Raw genomic sequence first — 22,453 nt, 5'->3', positions numbered from 1 at the left:
GTCTAATCCTCACTTGGTCTAATGCCCAGTTTGGCTAATTATCGTTTCTTCTAATGACCAGATGGTCTAATTGCAATTTTGTGTCCTTGGATATTTTCCCTCTTTGCCTAATGAACTGTGGGTAGGAGACGAAATGGACATAACCCATCTTGAATAGACCAATTGGTAATGAGACTCTATGTAAGTGGTCATTGGACTAAATGGCCATTAGATGATCTGGTTGCAGACGAAACGGGATTAGACCATGTGGGTTGAGACTGAATGGCTATCAGACGAAGTGGGAGTAGTCGAGTGATAGATCTCCAACAGTTAAACATTTGAGTGTTCCTTTCGCAACCCTGAAAATGAGATTCCTTTCATAAGCTGGTACACTGTATAGGTCATACATTTCACAGGGTTTTTATTTTCACAAATTTTGCTAGTTTGGTGCTATTTGTGAATTGGTGCCGTATCTTTTTATTGTGATGATTAATCTTTGTATTATGATTTCTAATGTTCATTGTTTCATAATGCAGAGCAGGAAAAAATCTTTTAATCATAAGCCTCTAGTTGTTTATACATAACTATGTTTCAGTTTCAGACATTTCAATTGCTAAATCAATAATTGATTTGTAAAATTGGCAACACACTTTAGAAGATTACATTCCTGCAGCTCACTGAAAATGGCATTTACTCATTAATTTTCTATCTGATTTAGTGCAGATTTAACGATATTAACTGGTTCCTTCAAATCTTTCTCCGATATCAGATATGACATGAAATTCAGCATTGCCATTTTAACAATGATAAGACAATAATTTCTGCAACAGAGTTTTACCTGGGACTTAATTGGTTAACATATGCAGACCTCCCAACCTTTCTGCATGAAAAACAGGGATGATTTGGCTCAAAAGTAGGAAAGAAGAAACAGCAGTTGTCATAGGAGTGCATAATAAAAGTCATCAAGAAAAAACAGGAAACTCCTCTTGTAACAAAGAGCTGGGAATGGTCAAAATTCAGATTCTTCAAAATTCAGAGTGGTTGGGAGGTCCGGGAATGGTACATAAAATATGGAAGAAAATTCTTATCCCTTCATAAGCATAACAAGAGAATAACAGCAATGATAAAGACAATAATTCTAATGATAGAGAGAAAGGGACAAAGAGACAAAGAGACAGACAAGGCAGACAGACAGACAGACAGACAGAGACAATTCAAGGTAAACTCACTGAAATACATCCACAATAGTGTGGGTACAATTATTTTGTCTTTACAACCCATTTCCAAGATGGAGACTGTATCCTTTTTACCTCCGCAAAGGAAGGAGGTAATGTTTTCATGACCGTTGGTTTGTTAGTTAGTTAGTTAGTTAGTTCGTTAGTTTGTCTGTGTGCAAAATAACTCAAAAAGTAGTTAACGGATTGGAATGAAACTTGCAGGAAAGGTTGAGAATGACACAAGTAACAAACAATTAACTTTTGGTAGTGATCCGAGAATTTTTTGGGAATTTATGAAGGATTTTTGATATTTTGGCAGGTAGGGTCAATGAACTTGGGAGTTCAGGCTGCGCGTATTTGAGGTTTGCATGCGCGCACTAAAGTGCGTGCTCTAGTTTCTGCTAGGGCAAGGTGCGTCGTGCAGCTGAGGGTTTATGACGTAACAAAGGCTTCTATATTGGGAAATCGGGCAATTTTTCAGCATGTAGACCTATGGGTGGAAATCACTGATCTCTATATAAGAGCCCAAAAAGCTTTTCCCCAGTGGTAGAGAGGAGAAAAAATATCTTTGGGAAGAGCAAGATCATGGGTGGAAAGTAACTGCTTGGCAGAGGTCTGCGCTCTCAGAGTGCTTTTCTAGTCTTATGAAAGCATCATTTCATATACTCACAAGGATCTCATAAAAAGATAAATGAGCTGCTTGCACATTATGTATATATTTTTTTCCAACCTCAATACAACGTATGTGTCAAGGTATTACCATTATTATTTTTTTTTTACCGGTATCAAAGATGGAAACTGTATCCTTTGCCCTTGAAAGCATCATTTTATATTCCCACAAGCATTTCATAAAATGATGAGCTGTTTGCACATTCAGTATATATATATTTTTCCCATCCCCCCCCCCCCAAACCCAAGCATGTGTCGGAGAGTATTTCTACTGGTATCACTGGTATTGTCTTATGTTGCGTTTGCCCCTTTAAAGTGAAAACATAGTTCTGGTAAGGGTTTGAGAACCCGTCTGGCACCATTTCATATTTACTTGCAATATATCGAAAGTGTCTGCCAAGAAACTTGTGTGGCTGACGCGATTTGCCAGGATAATGAGTTGTTTCGGAGTATTTTGAGATCAAAAGTAAAAGTCAGTATACTGACTTTCATTCCAGAAGGATCCAGGTTAACTTGGCCCTACATTTGTATTTCTGACAATTTATACGCAGTTTGTGATCGCCATATTCTATAGACCGATTCGGGTTCGTTGAGGGCAGCAGACAATTTGTGGCACTGGGTGCAGCCATAAGCTCATTTTGCGGTGTCCCAGCCTACCCCTCCTCTCCCCCACCCCACGGGCAACATGTTTATCGCGCACTTGTAACAAAAGTTCGCGCACTCAGTACGAGACACCCATTGGCTAAAACAACCATGCATCAGTTTTTCATTCCGTGCGCGTGAGAGGGGTGGGGAGAGAGGAGGGGGGGTCAGCTGAGACACCGCAGTAATGGCGCTGCCCATGCCAAAAATACACATAGCGCGTCACAGAATCAGTCTATACATAGGCACTTGATAGGCGTTCATTAATTTTGCATGCGCGCCAAAGAGGTTCTTTGATGTGCGCATTGTTTCAACTCGGCAAATAACTGTGACCATCCAGAATGAGAAGCGCTCCCATAGTACAACACTGTATAATCCAGAAGGACAACTTGGCCCCGCCGTCAAAACGAGGCCGAGCTGTCCGCGAGTCCCGAGTTAGCCTGACCCCTATCGGGGAAGTTCTGAGATGCGAACATTTTTGGTAATATTTCGCATTTTAGTCGTTACCCAACGAATATCTTGCCATTAGAGTGTTATTCCACACATTTCTTAGGTATACATTTGGGGGCGAAATTTGACAATTTTGCAGGCGTACTGAACTATGTTTTGGCTTTAGGTATCCCTACTGTAGATAGAACTGGGAATTAAGTGAATGCACACAATCAGTCACACACATGAGTGTTATTTTTCAATTTTTTGATTCAAAAGCTATGATCAAAAGTATTGGCTGAATTCATATGGGCCACAACCTCCTGATGGGCACTCAACCAAAGTTTGTGATGCCAGCATAGTACAGTATGTCCCCCCCCCCCCAAAAAAAAAAAAAAAAAAAAAAAAAAATCAGATTTTTGCATTGATAACACCCAATATGATTACACTCTGACTAAATGCTACTTCAGAGTCTTGAAATATAACATTTTAGCTCTATTTTGCAGAAAACCCCATTTGATTTGGTTGAGCGGTCACAGAGAAATGTGGATTGTTGTAAAGCATGTCATGAGTCTGATTCTTCCAAGTTTAGCACTTCGATGCTTTTGTGTGTGAATACAATAGACAGAACTTGGAGGGAAGATATTCCCGACATCCACTACAAAATTCCTCATTTCTCTTTGACCACTGAAGCAAATCGAACGGGGTTTTCTGTAAGACGTAGGCAATGAGTTATGGTTTCATACACTGAATTTGTATTTAGATTGATTTAATATTTTTAAAGATATCAGTGTGGAGGGTCCCATTGTAATTTTTTTGGGGGATCACGGTACAGCGACATCAAGGAATTCTTACAAGACTTTCTCAACGTTTATAAGTTGGCATGAAAAACAAACGTCCACATTACTTGTTCCTACGCGTACATCAAAGTTACAAAAATAATTTTACACACTTTCTGAAGGAGCAAAGCCAAATTGCATTCTGTGAAATTCTTTACTTCATCCAGTTCAGACCAAATAATCTTTGACTGAGAATTTTCACAATACAATAAATCTTGTTAAAATGGATGCACATAGGTTGCGACACAAATACACACAGGTAGGACTACAAACTGTCACTACATATTAAGTCTCAATTGCAGATGAGATCTTCCTCTTTTTGGAAAATGTTTGTGCAAGAGAGTGTACTGAATAGTGATTCTGTAAACAGCCACATCTGTTTATATGGTACTTGTATATCTATCCTCATTTTGTTTTTATTATAAATATTCGGATTACTTGTGGGTTTACAAGTGTAAACATCTCTTGGAGAACTATTTGCATTTCAACCATCTTTTTTGTTTTATCATAGATATTCAAATTACTTGTGGGTTTACACATGTAAACTTTGCATTTCTACCCTCCTTTTGTTTTTATCATAAATATTCAATCTACTTGTGGGTTTACAAGTGTAAACATCTCTCCGGAGAGATACACTTTGCATTTCTACCACCCTTTTTAAAAAAAGTCATAAATATTCAATTTACTTGTGAGTTTACAAGTGTAAACATCTTGCGGAGAGGGAAAGCATTCTGCTCACTTTTTAAGGAAAGACAGACCAACTGACATGTAGCACAACAACTGAAGACAAAGCAACATTAACCCTAAAAAGGCCAGGGGGGTTGAATACCCCCCTCGACATTTTTCGTGACTATTCCTCCGCACGAAATTTTTTGACCGCGCCGTTCGCTGACTTTTTACTTATAAGTATCGCGCATCTTTTGACACCATTTTTGCGAAAATCGCGCATACTGTTAAGACGCTGCACGACCTTTTATACATGCCTGTCAGATTGAAAATGGCTCAAAAACGTGATTCTGTGTGTAAAGTCTATGCAAATGAAGTTTCCTCACCTTATTCATAAAGATGTGATTATTTTCAATTTCATAGGCTGAAATCAATTAATTTTAGCATAATTATGCTTGGAAAGGTTCTGTCATAAATTTTGCAAATAAAAAAAATGATAAAACAAAAGTTCGAAAAACAAAGAAATACATAAGAAATTCATAACACTGTAAAATACATAAAAAATTAAGTTTGATACCGGATTTTTTTTTTCCAGTACATTGTTAGGAATGCTACAAAGAATGATATCACCAAAAATTAGGATTCTAGGAGCTTTACTTTCTGATTTGGAGTAAAATGTATGATTACATAGCATAATTACTTAGCATAATGAAAATTTCCATTTCTTTTTGTATAATTTAGTAGATTACGCCACAGGTAATGCATGTGCCAATTTTCATGGCGATTGCGCGATCGACGGCCGAGATCTGGGGGGGGTTTGAATCAGCCCCCCCTCAGCCACAGAACACCCCAAAAAGCCCGGCCTGGATAGGGTTAAAGAGAGAAGAGAGAGAAAGACAGAAAACAGAGAAAGAAGGGGGTGGAGGGGGGAGACAGTGAGACACTTGAAGGGATGGTACCAGGTATATTTTTGGTTGAGATGGGGCTTCAAGTTTCCTACTTTTTTTTTTTTGGTGAGATAATGAGAAATCAATTATGAAATATGGAAGAGCATACAATTCTAAGAGGAATTAAAAGTTTCTTTGATGAAAATTGGTTCTGAAAGGCTGAGATACCCCAAAACAAAGAGGTCCCAATAAAAACTAGGACCAACCTTTTATTAGGATCACTCTGCTTTACCCTGTGGATATCTCAACCATTTCAGAACTGCTTTTCATTAAAAAAAAAAAAAAAAAAAAAAAAAAAAAAAAAAAAAAAAAAAAAAAAAAAAAAACATCAACAACTTAAATCCCTCTTGGAATTGTATACTCTTTAATATTTCATGTAAGTGGTTTCTAATAATCTAGTAAATAGTTAATGTCTGAATAAGTGAATCCCTCATCTCAACCAAAACTACACCATCCCTTTAAAGTAATAGACTGATGATGAACTGTCAGACACACACTTGATATTAGCCAGATAAACACAGACAAAGACCCTACGTCCCTCTAGCTACAATTTATGAAAATACGATATACACGTGGAAATAAGTACACAAATGAAAATTGAAATACATGAAGGACTGCTACCATTCTACACTACTGCTACTATCATATACCATCTGTAATTGAAAATGGAGGGCCCATTCAAAGATTTCACATACATACAGTGTATATAGTTTGAGTGGACAACTCCTTCTTTTTGCAGAATATAGAAGTGTGCATGTGTCTGTGTCTGTGTGTGTGCGTGTGTGTGTGTGTGTGTGTTTAACTTGATTATAGACATGAACACACTAATATTTTTGCTTTTTGTGAATCAAATCAAATGCATGTCTAATTTGAATCATTACATTTTAAATTGTGACCCTGCACCATAACGCTTACAGTCACCAGACATGTATTTTTAGTTAAAGGACAAGTCCACCTTCATATACATAAGGATTGAGAGAATGCAGCAATATTAGTAGAACACATCAGTGAAAGTTTGAGGAAAATTGGACAATCCGTTCAAAAGTTACGAATATTTTAAGTATCTGCGCAGTCACTGCTGGATGAGAAGACTACTACTGTGCAGTGCATGATGTCACATGCGTACAACTATACAAGGAAAATAAAAAGAGAATTTCACAAAACTTTACTTTTTGAATAAAGTGTACATTTCTTCGACTTGCTACTGATGTATGTTAAGGGTAATATTATTCCCCCTGCCTTCTGAAAGAGAGAAGTCGAGTGTTCTTTCGTTATGCGAGAAAAATGGAAATATGTTGAATTTTCTTTATTCTTTCTTTATATCGTTGTACTCATGTGACATCACAAGCTATAGTAGTCTTTTCATCCAGCCGTGACTGAGAAGAAACTTAAAAAAATCATAACTTTTTAACGGATTGTCCGATTTTGCTCAAACTCTCACTGATGTGTTCCACTAATATTGCTGCATTCACTCAACCCACATGTCTATGAAGGTGAACTTGTCCTTTAAGGACAACTTGTCCTTTAAGGACAGACTCTGAAAGAGCAGACTATAAGCTTTAAAATGATGTATAACCCAATTCAAATGGACTCCCCTTACCTTATAAAGTCTCTAAATAATGGAAAGAAAGTACACACTCTAGAAGAGTGTTTACTGAGAAATGAGGCCCTAAAGTAGGGCCTACTCAAGTGCCTAATCTTTATACCAAGCTGTGCATGCAGTGCAATGAACGGGACAAAAAACAGGATGTGAACCTCCCCAGCATACACAATGAAGGGATTATGAATCAGATTAAGCTGAAATTGATCATGCTTTATGAACACATTCTATCCATGACTAATTCAAACTTTCAAAGCAGTAGCACTATCATTTCAAAAGTTATTGGAGTTGAAAATGAAGAAAGTGTATTTACTAGGGTTTTTTTTTTAAGTAATGAAAGGGGGACTCTAAGACTCCCCTAATCACATTTTTCTAAGGATACAAAAAAAAAAAAAAAACTGCTAAAAACACACTCTCCCATTTGTTTGAAGAAATGGAAAGAAGACTCTCAAGCCCGAGACTCACCTACGCACACTATTCTACATAAAAGAAGGTGTTCTAGAAAAACTGCCAACAATACAATTTCCCATTTGTTTTATGATCCCAAACTTTACCACCATGAAGATGAAGTTTGTTCTTCCAAAAATATGAAAAACTTAAGATTTACTAGCTTGATCCATCTCATATACTTTGAGTACTGACACAAAATCAATGTGTGTAGCATTTTGTGGGTTTTGTGATGCACACTCACAATTGTTGAAAAAATGACAAGAGTATGATTTGAATTACTACTACTACTACTACTACAACTACTACTACTAATACTACTACTACTAGACTACTACTACTACTACTACTAAATTACTACAACTACTAACTACTACTACTACTACACTACTATTACCACTACTACTACTCCTACCAGTACTACTTCTACTACTACCACTACTACTAATACTACCACCACTACTACTACTACTACTACTATTACTATTACTACTACTACTGCTGCTGCTGCTACTACTACTACGACTACCACTACTTCTACTACAACAGTTACTATTACTGCCATAATGACTTTGAAATTGATAAAGAACAGAGAGAAATGATACAGTCCTGACATGACACTTAACAAACTAGAAATGTCGCTATGGCGACTGATGCCTCCGCCATAATGCATGATTCTCCCATTAGGTGTATGGTACAATGTCTTCACAATGTGTGATGACTGGCAAAATATTCAAATGACAGGTTTGTCAGAAATATCTTGAATGTTTAAGAGTGCAGGTACATGTATTTGGGGAATTGAGGACTTTTACTTGACTTCTGACTGACCCTTTTAAAAGTTTATGCATTGAGTAATTTTCAAGGTATGAAGAAAGAGTGTAATTACAGTATACAATAGATTTTTTTTTTTTTTTTGCATTTAAACCTGGCCTTTGACCTTTAACCTTTGACTTTCTGGCTGGAAATTTCCTAGAGAATCTCCATTAGGTAATACACATATATATCAAGTTTAAAAAATAATAATGCAAGCATTGCATATATACTAGTATATGAGGGAAATAGTAATTTTTTTGAGGAGTTGACCTTGACCTTTGACCCTCTGACTATTGACCCATGACCACTACATTCCCTAGATAATCCCTGCTAGTCAGTACATGCATATGTACCAACTTCCATGAAGATATATTGAACCATTTGCAAGAAAGTGAAATTGTAACATTTTCACCTACCTTTGACCTTTGACCTTTGACCTTATGACATGAAACTCTCTCTGGAGAATCTTTATGCAGTAGTACATGTCTACACTAAGTTTCAAGAAAATACTTTTGGACATTGCATGGATATGGGGAAATAGCAACATTTTTGGCATTTGACCTTGACATTTTGACCTTTGACCTCTTGCCAATGTCATTAAAATTTACTCAACTAATTGCCCCATCATACATCATCCTTGGACCAAGTTTGGGGAAAGCTGCTTCATCCAGTTTTGAGTTATCACATTAACAGATAAATTTTAGGATTTGACCTTGATCTTTGACCTTTGACCTCTGTCCAATTTCACTCAAAAACGAATCAAGTAATTGTCCCATCATACAGCATCCTTGGACAAAGTTTGGTGAAATTTGTTTCATCCAGTCATGAGTTATCGCGTAAACAGATACAATTTCATGATTTGACCTTGACACTTGACCTTTGACCTTTAGCCAATTTCACCCAAAATCTGATCAAGTAATTGCCCCATCATACTTTATACTTGGACCAAGTTTGGTAAAATTTCAGTGGATATTACTCAAGTTATCGTGTAAAGAAAGCGGACAGACGTACAGACGGACAACCCGAAAAACATAATGCCTCCGGCACCACTTCGTGGCGGAGGCATAAAAAAAGGGGGCAGCAATGAGATCACCCCAGAAGTGATATGATACAGAGACATAGGACAACAATGGTCTCTGTCATGTATCAACCTTCTCTCCTGGATAATTTTTCATCTTTTATGACGAAAACTATAATTCAACTACCAGCAGGAAGGGAAGGATTACCTGGACAGTTTTAAGAGTTCTTGGTGTGGCTGCTTTCACAGGGATATCACTGACAACTTCCGCAACATCAAACTGAAGTCTTTATCTTAAGGGGCTTATACACGTGTGCATTTACAGGTTGAAGTACAATGTATGTATGCATGCATGTATGTATGTATACACATACACACACATACAGTCATTATTTGCTCATTTGTAGTTTCCTGATTACTCCTTTTTCATTTTATTCTTTACAGTAGTTTGTTACTAACTCACCTGGTGTGAATTTCTCCTTTCATAAAGTGGCCAAGGACATACCAAAATGAGCAAATGTATACATGTATGCATGCATGTATGTATGTATACACATACACACACATACACATACACATACACATACACATACACATACACATACACTGGCTTATTTATAATTTCCTGATACAAAAATGTACATTCCTATTCTATTCTTCACAGTAGATTGTCACTTGGCTAATCTGGTGGGAATTTCTCCTTTGATAAAGTGGCCAAGGACACACGAAAATAAAAGAATTACAATCTTAGAATATTCTCAGGTACTGCTACAACTTTTTTTTGGGGGGGGGGGGGTGAGATGCCATTTTCACATGGGAAATTTGTCAATATGCAACTTGGCGTCAATGTAAAAGAGTTGTACACCAACAGAAGATGGTGAAAAGAAAATGCATACATGTGAGTATAATCTTGCCACATCAGAAAATTCAGTTTTAATGTGCAAGGCATAGACTCCCCTAAAATGGTGTGTGAAAGTGTGATACCACTTTGGCAGTCACCACAATTTAATACTGCTGGTTGAAAATGACTCCCCAATACACATCACATTCTTCTCTCGTTCCTGATTTCTCTTTCTATCTTTTTCGCTGTTATTCAAACTCACATTCATTCTCTCTTCTTAAATTTCTCTCCTTTACCTCTCCTCTCAACCTATATAGCTCTACAATTTCTTTGAGCCTCCACCCACTTTTGCTTGTTTTCTTTGATTTGTTTCTTGTTTCTTTCTGCAGTAAATTCTGACACTCGGGGGGGGGGGGGGGGAGAAAGAAAAGGTAGCTAACTTCAGTCTGCCTGTTGGTATTGTTGTTGTTGTTGTTATTATTATCATTATCATTATTATTATCTTTATTATTATCATTATTATTATTATTATTATTATCATCATCATCATCATCATTATCATTATTATTATCATTATCATTATTACTATTACTAATTTTAATTCATTAATCTAATAAAATACAGGCGGCCATAAAGTACAAACAGAAAATCATATTACATGATATCAAGATTGTGATGATTCTAAGTGCATATACTTTAGTATATACATATATATATATATGTAAGAAACAATTAACAGAACTTTGGAATACTTCTACATCTGTGATTGCATGCAGTTACATTCTCTTGGATGCAGATGGCGCACCAATAAGAGTTCTGCTCAAAATGTCATCACAAAATTTCCGCGACTCGACCTACTATGGAAGAACTTGCGGTGAGGAGATATACCCGGTATTTATGTCTGACACGGCATACAGAGTATACCCAAAGCAGCGTGGGCATACGTGGATATACCATGGCAGTTATTGATATCTGTGCCGTACACAAAGTTTGGGTCGTGGGTGAGCAGCGACACCAAACCAAATACCAGCACATTTCACATCTTTTACAAGGGCAAAACAGAGCATCTACAGTGGACAGGGGAATGGTTACAGTCATTGAGAGTTCATAATGCAACTGAAAAAAAAAGAAAGAAAAGAAAGTGAGGCAAAGGATATCCAAGCTGCAGCTGGTTAATGGACCGGAAATTATGCTCGCATCAAGGTGAATAGCTGTCACGTTCATAAGTAAGCCATCAGTTCAGAATGCATACATACCATTGTCTTTAAAGTTCAAACTACCAGTCTCTGCTCTATCTCTCGCACAACTTCACATAATCATCCCTCACTGACAACACATTCATCTTCTGAAATGTTCCATGATAAGATAAATACCCCTCAAAATAAGTTCTGCAATTCAAGTTTGATATACAGTCAAACCTGCCTTAGCGGCCACCTGTCTATAGCCGGCACCTGTCTATAGCAGCCACTGAAAAATCCCCTCTGAGATAAAAGCCCTGTTAAAGACCCTGTGTATAGCGGCCACCTGTCTAACGCGGCCAGCGGCCACAAATTTTGTTTCCTGCGGTAGATTTTAACCTGTCTATAGCGGCCACATAGCTGGTAATTCAGCGTGTTTTTCTGATTTGTGGCCGTGCCAGTCATTATTCATGGGCAACGTTAAGTGATCGCCACCGCTGCATTCATCACTTATTCAGTCATAGTAATGCCCTAGTGTTAAGCTTTCTTCACGACTGTACAACATGTTACAGTGCAACAATTTCATAAACACATGTATTGTTCAATGCATGAAACACACGTGTGCATACCTACGCATGGACATGTACACTTAGTACTTATAGATGTATACAACGATGATACATGTACGTGTACATGTATTGACCGATTCAGGTTCGTTGAGGGCAGCAGACAATTTGTGGCACTGGGCGCAGCCATGAGTTCATTTTGCGGTGTCCCAGCCGACCCCCCCTCTTCTCCCCCACCCCCCAGGCAACATGTTTATCATGCACTTGTAACAAAGGTTCACGTACTAAGCAAGCATTCGCGCACTCAGTACGACACGCCCATTGGCTAAAACAACCATGCATCAGTTTTTCATTCCGTGCACGGAAGGGGGTGGGGGAGGGGGGGGGGGGGGTCGCCTGAGACACCGCGTAATGGCGCTGCCCATGCCAAAAATACACATAGCGCGTCACAGAATCGGTCAATAGGCAATTCACACATGTTGTTGGATAACCTGTCTATAGCGGCCACCTGTCTATAACGGTCACTTTTTTCGTTTCCCTTGGATGGCCGCTACAGACAGGTTTGACTGTATCATGTCTCTCTTATACCTGCATTATCTTCATTAAATATGACATCATATGAAAGTCAGATTAATCATCTTTTAAATGACACCTCACTTGCTATGATTCTATGTTCCTGGAATGTGCAAAACAGCCAAGTATGGGGACAGTTCAAAAGTGAGAAGTCATAACAATTCTGCTATTGATATTAAATGTACAGTTTCAATGAAAAAAAAAAGGCCACTGCAATAAGCAATGCTGAAATGTGAAATTACACGATTGTTTGGTCAACCCTAATATCTAATTTTAATCTGCTGATACTACTGCAGTTTTCAATTCATGGATGAAGCCTAGAATCTATTGATAATCTCACAATACATTCTTTTCAAGCACAAATACCTTCCCTGAAAAGACAAAACAATTGGGAATTATACTGTTTGACATACACGTTTGCTTCATTTTGCAATACAACCCTGGCATCTCCAGATTATTGTAACAATTCACATACTTGAAGATCTACCACCCCACGGCTGTGTTCTCTAACCTTGGCCGAGTGGCGACATTCCAATACTGTTACAGTGGACATTTTCACGTGAGTAATTTTTCACGCTCGGTCTGGTACGGCAAATTTCTCATGTTTTTAATTCTGTGGAATAGCGCAACTATACTAAAAATCAAATCAATTTTTTTTTTTGCACTAGTTTCATGTGTGGGGATTAGAAGAATATATACGAATATGTGACAATACATCAAAAACAACAGCAAATGTCTCCATGTGCAAGGGTAATAGTACATTTATGTTAGCATCAGCATCAATTCGTGAAAACATCTTGCAAAAATGTTATGACCTCCTCATTCACGGAGATATCTGTACGCGAAAATAATAGCGTAAACAGTATGGCAAGTTGTGAGGGGATGACATCAACACTTCATTATTTGTATAATTGACTGTTCAAGAACTGTTTCATGGAAAAAATAGTGAAACTTCAAAATGTCATAACTTCCTTATTTTTCAGAGGATTTTGATCAAATTTTCATGGTTGTATTTTGTAAGATTTTACTTTTTCTTATCACACTAACTTTAAGCTGGACTGAAACTCCCCTAGGGACTGTTTACCATTACGAGCAGTGATTTAAAAAATGTTTTGAGTTATCACATTTGATGCATATAATCTGTAGGTCAGTTGCATCACAAAACATGCTACCATATAAAATTTTTGCAATAAAGCCTAAAATATCAAGAGATATCACTTATTTTCATACTCAATAAACTCTAACTGTAGGCGGTTTAATCTAAAAACAATCTAATAACTATTGTTCACATTTTGTATATCTAATGATACTTACCATTGATTATACTGATTAACATTTTTACATTGATTGTTTGGGGGCTTGCCGATCATGTGAATACCATCTGCTTGTTTCTTTTGCAATTACTACAGAGCCAGAGTGGCTTGGACAAAGGCTAAACAAAAATTTGAAACAAAAGCAGGGGCCCCAGAAGAGCTTGCCATAGATCCTCACAGTACAAGCATACATGTGAGGCAATCTTATATTCCCTGAGGGGTATTAACTCAATCTGTAAGGGCAAAACTCTGTGTCAGGTGACTCAATAAACATTACGAGAACCTGGATCTCTCACATGCATTGTCCAAACAAACCGAGAAGACTGGTATCACAAAATGCATGAAATAACAAGTTATTTGTTTTTGTAACCAAAATTTGAAGGCTGGAGGCTATCAAATGAGGTACATATTAACCGGCGACAAGCTTACATGCTGGTAGAAAATCTTCAATAGTACGCGAGAAGAGCATTTGATAACAATAGAGTAGAGAGAGTCAACCATCAAGTTTATGAAACAACTTTTGAAACATAATATTATATCCCGAGGTGTCTTGTGGGGAGAGTGGTCATATTTGTTCATGTTTACTGCCCCATGGGGGAAAATGGTTGTAAAACAAGATAAACCTTAAGAAAAGAAAATATCAATGGACAATATCATTAAATACCAATCTTCATAGCAATGAACTGCTTTTGGGTCTCTTGTGAGCAATAAATGTAGGTTAAGGCAGGGCGTTCCCGATGTTTACATGAACTCTGCATGACTGGCGGGGGGGGGGGGGGGGGGGGGGGGGGGGGGGGGGGGGGGGGCTGTATCTCTGTGCTCATTAATCCTTTCTGTGCTGCAGACTTTGCACAGTATGTACAATACTACAGGGATTTCTGAGCCAACTTGCACTTAGAGCACACACAGGGTTAAAGGGAAGCAGTCCTGAGATTTTCACTGTACTGATAATTAAGAAGAGTAAAAAATATAAACTTTCACCAATTTATACGCTTGGACATCAAAAATTGTCTCCGTACGCGATTTTTGAAAAATAATTCCTGCAAGCGATCGTGAAAGAGCCGGCAAAAAGATGCTACGTAGTGCATGCCCTACTCACCAAGTTGACAGCCGTGCCTCTAAAAACCAATTTAAGTGTTCAAATGATTAGTTGCAATTTTATCATATAATGTGAAAGTTTGTGGTTTTATAATTTCAAACAAAATATTTCAAGCTTAGATACATATAATTTAATAATAAAAAATTAATATTGTAAACATAAATTTATATGTATTTTTAAACCAAATATACCATGAACTTGACATCAAATAGGCACGGTCGTTTTCTAGCTTCCGTCCGTGTTGCATACTTCTTAGCGTAGAAACCACTCTCGCGCGCAAATCCTTACCATACCAATGTGTATACATGCACAGTACACTCGACTCCGTCCAGTCGATTTTGGCATTCAAACCGAAGATAACCTGTGCATGAGAGAGTCGAATACTTCAAAGAAAATAGTTTGTATCTCAATATTTCTGTAAGTAGTCAGATAATCGCCTTTCCTCGAAAAAAAAAATATGACGTGAGCCGGGAAGGGTAAACACAGGGGGTCGTAGGGATATGATTTCGCTCCACTTTGCCGTGCATGTCCAGTCGGCACTGGCAGCAGCTAGCTCAGTGGCACTGTACTGCAGTCCAACCCCGGCTGCAGGCCCACGGTAAATTAAACATAGCTAGCCACTTTCCTTACCTCTCTTCGCTTTTTTCCCTCGGTTCTCTTCGAAGTCGATGCTCGAGGTGTTTCTGTTTTATAACTCATGTGAGCAAATGGTCAGGATTGCATCTGATTTCAGGAGTTTTCTCGGTTTATAACCGAGGGCCACAGCCTGCCAGTCCACGTAAAAACATCGCTTCACAAATTGTCCACGCACAGGTAGGTCACAACACGATTTCGAGATTTTGTAGGTAGGCCCTAAGTTTCTTATGTTTGGCATCGTTGTACCGATATTTCCCAGCCATACAGCTCACCTTTCACGATACTTTTGTTGGTCTGGGACGGAAAAAAGGATTTTCCTGGGAAATTTTCTGCACGATTCGAGCAAAACTACTGATGTAAGATAGCCTGACCAGACGACGCTGAATGCGGTCGCCCCTGTAGTGTACTAGCAGGCCTGTGTAGAATCGTTTCTACCTACAAATATGTACACTCTGTACGTACTACTATAGAACATGCATGAGCGGCGACAGGTAGGGCTGCAGCTGCGCTTGAGACTGGAAAAGTGCGAAGGGCAAACCGCGTACGGGATGCGTACGCGTATCTACCGTAGATCTATCATCTAGTACTGTTGTACCGTCCACACGTGCGAATATAATACACAATACATACACACACACAAACACACACACACACACACACAACGTAGAAACAATGTCAAATACGAGTCGGAGTAGCCACCGACGTCTTCATGCATCCGGGTAAACTAGGGAGTGTACGGATAACGAGCAGAACACGGCTGGGAAGAGTTGTGCATCGACGACGTATGACTCTCCGCCAAGACTTGCTCATTAGCATATTCACCATGCAGAGTCACACTTTTTCAACCAAAATGTACGAGCTTATTTGGTGATTTTAAAGTTTGTTTTTGGTGAAAGTAGTTCATTGGAGGTACCAACAACAACATATTTTTTTAAATTTCGTGAGGACTGTGTCCCTTTAAACAGAAAACGAGGTGAGGTAAGGATGATCAAAAACAGGCTAAAGGTTTCAGGTTACATCTCAGGTTTGATCGCGTGGAAATATTAAAAACAGCTGCGTTACACAAAGTATGTGTGTATGTATGTGTGTATGTGTATATGTATGCATGTATGCAGACGGTACATATACATGCATGTGTGTATAGGTGTGTATACGTGTGCATGTGTGCATGCATGCTTTCATGCACATGTATGCATGTCTACACCACATACATTATGAGAAAGAGGACAGAAGCTCACAACAAAACTGACATACAAGGTACATGGATTCCCTTTATCTCAAAGACAAGGCAGACTGATTCAGTACAATAGCTGTAAAATAACCTTGAATAATATATTGTTTACTCATGATTTATCCAGCGATCCACGTCCCACAAGCTTTGCTTTTTTAATAGTGGATCGCTATTTTCCATAATTGAAGTTATTTTCCGAACGCTCATGAAGTATACACGCATTGTTCCTTGTAATTATTGTACATATGTTGTTGTATATAATTTATTTCGTATACTACATGAATATTTTGGAAACGTTTGGACAATATCATTTCATGACATGTATACTTTGTATTACGTTTTGATTTTCGTTGATTGGAAATAAACTATGATTGAAGTGTTAAAAAAAAATTGATTTTAAACCTATTTTAACTGGGGGGGCCTTGACAACTCAAAGATTTTGGCGGGTCGTTTCATGATTTTTTTTTCATTAAAGTCTCCCGCACATTTTGAGACCAAATTTGCGATGTCCGGGTACACTGTTCTGAAGTTACGTAATGTTTTGTATATTACACAATGCATGTCAACCCCAAAACAGCTCAAATTCATGATATCATGTGCAAATCCAATGCAAATTGTGGGGGTTTTTTTTTGGTTAAATTGATATAAATTAGATTATTTCAACTTTTATTCATTAAAATTAATCAATTCTAATGTAGATAAGCTTGAAAAAGTGCATGCAAAAATTTTTGGCGAAGAAACAATAGAAAATAAAAGGTCGAAAAAAAACGATAAAATACATAAGAAATTAACAAAACAATAAAAAACATAAGAAATTGATTTTGATTGTACTAATCTTTTTACAAGCAAATTGCTTGAGATGTCTTGAGGAATTCTGACACAAAAAATTACTAGCAGTCCTTCAGTCTTTTTTAATGGAGTTACAGGTGAAATTATGATTTTTATGCATAAATTTGCATAATTTACTAAAAATAGAAAGTCAATATTTTTCTATTGTATGACCATGTAATCTTGTAGTTGACATCCAGCTCTATCTTCAGGCAAAATTTTGCGGCGATCACGCAATCGGTGGCTGAGATCAGAAGTGGGGGGGGGGGGGGGGGGGTTAAAAACTTGGTCTAAAATAGCCCAGTTAGAATAGGGTTAAGCCAGTTCCCTTTCAGTCAAATAAAATGTCATATTTTCTTTCGATGATGTATAATCTGCAGTTTGGGGCCATACTCATTATTTTCCTCTCAATCAAAATTATTTACTTTAAACAATACAAATGGAAACCAAAACACAAAATTTCACAAACAGAGCAAAAGACCAGAAACTGTCTGATCATCATGTGGTCATATTAACATGTTGCCTTAACCCTAAAAGGGCTGGGGGATCCGCCCTTTGACGTTCCGCGCAATAAATCTGCAACGCGAAAAGACCTTGTCGCGAGGCTTCTTGACCTTTTTTTCCAAGTCTCGTGCCAACTTTTGAGACCAAATTTGCGATATCTGCATGTACTGTCATGAAGGCAGACCTATTTTCATACTGGCATGCCACCCCAAAATCAGCGCAATTTTGTGATTTGGTGTACATTTCCTATGGAAACAGTGCTTTGTCTTGTAACTCATAAGAACCTGACTATTTTTACTATTCATCGCTTTTGATCGATTAATTTTATGGTAATAATGGTAGAAAAAAGCGGGGTGGAATCAGAATGTTATTTTATTTCGTTCTGAATTCATAATGATATGTGAGCTTGACCACCTGATCGACGAAGAGATGGACAACCCAAAAACATGCTGCCTCCCAGCAAAGTCAGGGGCGGAGACATAAAAACCTTAAAGTAGAAGACACAGAGGAAAACAGGGGTAACTGTTCATTGATACATCGACTAAAACGGTTCCATGACATTTGCTCCTGCGACAATTGCTCCTATGAAATATCTGCACGCTAAGCCAAACAAAATTCTACCGTCAAACATAACCCTCACCCTAATCCTAATCCTCACATCAAACTAAACCTAAAACCCTATCACAACCCTAACCTTACGCCCTTGGAGTAAATAAGACTGGAGCAATTATTGCAGGAGCAAATGTCGTGTCACCAACTTACACACATTTGGATGTTTACCTGGCAGAGAGAGTAGAAAGGCCCGTGAATGCGAATGTTCATCTCATGGGTAAAGCGCGTTGACCCCTCCTGGTTGTCAATGTAGCAGTGGATCCAGCCAACGATGAGGTCGAGACAAGCGGTCACCGAACTTTACAACGGGAGAGGACGAGTGAGAAAAGAATCATTATACAGTATGTCCCCAAAAAAATTACAATGGGGCCCTCCGCAATGATATCCTTACAAATAGTGAATCAATCTAAATACAAATTCAGGGTATGAAACTATAACTCATTGCCCACACCTTACAGAAAACCCCATTCGATTTGCTTCAGTGGTCAAAGAGAAATGAGGAATTTTGTAGAGGATGTCGGGAATCTCTTCTGTCCAAGTTCTGTCTTTTATTCACACACAAGAGCATTGAATTGCTAAAATTGGAAGAATGAGACTCATGACATGCTTCAAAACAATCCACATTTCTCTGTGACCCCTTAACCAAATTGAATGGGGTTTTCTGCAAAATAGAGCTAAGATGTTATATTTTAAGACCCTTTTGATTTGGTTGAGCGGTCACAGAGAAATGTGGATTGTTGTAAAGCATGTCATGAATCAGATTCTTCCGAGTTTAGCATTTCGATGATCTTGTGTGTGAATAATAGACAGAACTTGGACAGGAGAGATTCCCGACATCCTCCACAAAATTCCTCATTTCTCTTTGACCACTGATGCAAATCGAACGGGGTTTTCTGTAAGATGTGGGCAATGAGTCATAGTTTCATACCCTGAATTTTTATTTAGATTGATTCACTATTTTTCAAGATATCATTGCGGAGGGCCCCGTTGTAATTTTTTTTTGGGACATACTGTACTACAATGAAATCTACACACTGGCATTCTCACCTCAAATGAAAACTGGTCCAATGATATCTAAATGCACAGCTTAAAGGCACACGGTTAATTGCTATACATATCTGTCTTTTCCCACAGGGATTCCCAGAGCAATACGCTGGAGCAGATTTTTTATTTCAAACATGTCCAAAATCTCCAGTATATCTCTGCAAATTCCTACAAATAGCTAATGGAGAATGTCGACCATGTTATAAACTATTCTAGCACAAGCAATGGATGAAAACATATCTTCAAATTTTTGAATTCATTGGGCATTCATTGAGCATTCGCTCTAGTGTGATGGAGCCCCATTAGCAGTTAAAGGTCCTGTTTACCTTCAGGAGCAGTGATTTAAAAAATGCTCAAGATATCATTTTTGATGCATATGTGTAGGTCAGTTGTATCACAAAGCATCCTACCATATGGATCTTTGGCAATAAAGCCTAAAATATAAGGAGGTATCTTTATTTTTCTCATTATGTTAATAAACCAAAGCTGTTGACGGTTTAGTCTGGAAACATTTTTATTGTAACTATTGTTCACATTTTGTATATTTATAATATTTAACATCGATTATACTGGTTCAAATCTTTAAATTGGTTGTTTCTATCCCTAACTCACATTTTAGAACTATTTTGAAGCACTAATGCAGGGTTTTTGTTTCATCTGCACATGGTAAATTTTGCCTTTAAAGTGTTTTAAAACTGAATAGGTCTACAAGAGCAGTCATTATGGAAGTCGACATACCTGTGCGGAAGATATTCAGCCCGGGATACAAATGAGGCGATATACGACGCAGCTGTCTGTCTCACCACTGCTGGAGTGTTGGGGTTCACAAACTTTCTCCACAGCGCATCCAGAAAGCTGTCCACGATGCCCTGGACATTCATGATTGCAGGAAGCAGCAAAACGAATCACACAGAGTACACAACAGTCGATTTGTCTTTGCTATCACAAAGAGACACATCTGCCACTAGAACACCTTGCCCTGTAGGAAGCATACTGTAAAAGTGGATATTTTCGCGTGACTAATTTTCCGCGCTTGGCCGGGTAAGAAGAGTTTCGCGTGTTTTTAATTCCGCGGAATCATGATATCATGGAACATACGGCAAGTAAAAATATTTGTGTGCTTTTATTTTCGCGCCAGTTTCTGGTTGCGCGAAATGCGCGAAAATTTCAACACTACTACTACTACTACTACTACAATTAAAGGACAAGTTCACCTTCATATATATGTGGATTGAGTGAGGGCAACAATATTAGTAGAACACATTAGTGAAAGTTTGGGGAAAATCTGACAATCCGTTCAAAAGTTATGAATTTTTAGAGTATCTGTGCAATCACTGCTGGAGGAGAACACTACTACAGTGCATGATGTCACATACGTACAACAATATAAGGAAAATAAAAAGAGAATTTCACAAAACTCGACTTTTTGAATAAAGTGCACATTTCTTCGACTTGTTACTGACTTATGTTAGGGGTAATATTATTCCCCCTGACTTCTGAAAGACAGAAGTCACATGTTCTTTTATTATGTGAGAAAAGTGAGAATATCTTGAATTTTCTTTATACTTTCTTTATATGGTTGTACTCATATGACATCACAAGCTATGGTAGTCTTCTCATCCAGCCGCGACTTAGCAGAAACTTCAAAAATTCATAACTTTTGAACGGATTGTCCGATTTTCCTCAAACTGTCATTGTTGTGTTCTACTAATATTGCTGCATTCACTCAACCCACATGTCTATGAAGGTGAACTTGTCCTTTAATATCCTCCTCCTCATCATCATCATCATTCTTATTCTTATTATCATCATTATCATTACATCTATTTCTATTACAATCATTGTTGTTATTACCTGTCTGAAGCTGCAAAAGTAGAAGAGGAGGAATTGGGTGTGGTTGGAGGCGTGGGTGGGGAGGATGACCCTCTCAAACACCTGCAGTAGATGGCGGTGCAACACTTTGGCCTCTTCAAACAGGAACTCACCTGCAGGGGGCGCCAAACACCAGCACACATGATATTATTATCATTAGTATTCCTTTCTGCTCGTAGCTGGATTGTGAATGGCAACTTGTACAACCTCGTTAAAATTTACCTCAAATATGAATGTGAAATCGAGCAAATACAGCAGTGAAAACTTCGGGACTGATTGTAACTTGAGAAAGATCTATATACGAGACATCTACCAGGATTTTGCAAATTCAATCCTGTAAACCTCAAGAAACAGCATAAACCCTATTTCCTGATACCTTTCTCTCTCAGATGAATCAACTATCTGATAAGACATCCCCCATTAAATCCTCTATCCGCTATCGTAAATGCACTATTATTGGTAATATCCTAGCGCATGGCAACATTTTTGTGTGTTTTTAAATTCACAATCCAACTGTGATTCGCGAAAGTCATGAAAATTAACCCTAGCAAAAATAACGGCTTATACAGTACCCCCCAAAATTGCCATAAAAGCCCTCCTGATTTTCAGGTGATGACACGTTGACTCACTCTGACCCATCATACAGTAGTGCTCCGCAGCAGAACTTCTCGGAGCATGTCAAGAACTAAAGTTTTTCGGCCACTCACCATTACGGAAGCTAGTGTCCTTGAGGTATTCCATCACAACGGTCATCAGCGAGTCCAGTTTCCCTCCTGTATCGGACAGTCTCATATTCTCATCATCCTCCTCGCCAACACCGACATTGTCTTTCTTTTCGTTGTCTTCATCCTTCAGGAAGAGGAATGAAATGGTTCTTTTTTAAACTCATC

The 22,453-nt window shown here is 38.1% G+C and overlaps 1 protein-coding gene across 1 annotated transcript in view; it reads right to left on the bottom strand.

The window, feature by feature from the left end:
• Positions 1 to 22,453, bottom strand: part of LOC139735431 (RNA polymerase I-specific transcription initiation factor RRN3-like) — a 43,411-nt gene that overhangs the window by 12,945 nt on the left and 8,013 nt on the right. The window contains exons 8-11 of the mRNA XM_071646185.1: positions 22,271 to 22,412; positions 21,546 to 21,676; positions 20,430 to 20,560; positions 18,816 to 18,945 (exon numbers count right to left, since the gene is read on the bottom strand). Of these exons, the coding sequence (XP_071502286.1) occupies positions 18,816 to 18,945; positions 20,430 to 20,560; positions 21,546 to 21,676; positions 22,271 to 22,412 (534 nt within the window). The remainder of the gene's footprint in view (positions 1 to 18,815; positions 18,946 to 20,429; positions 20,561 to 21,545; positions 21,677 to 22,270; positions 22,413 to 22,453) is intronic.

This window comes from Diadema antillarum, unplaced genomic scaffold (assembly GCF_040938485.1).
Source record: "Diadema antillarum isolate AM-2024a unplaced genomic scaffold, OU_Dant_1.0 seq00000578_RagTag, whole genome shotgun sequence".
In the NCBI taxonomy this organism is placed as follows: domain Eukaryota; kingdom Metazoa; phylum Echinodermata; class Echinoidea; order Diadematoida; family Diadematidae; genus Diadema; species Diadema antillarum.
The sequence above is the reverse complement of the archived record's forward strand: the minus strand, read 5'-3'. Positions and strand labels throughout refer to the sequence as shown.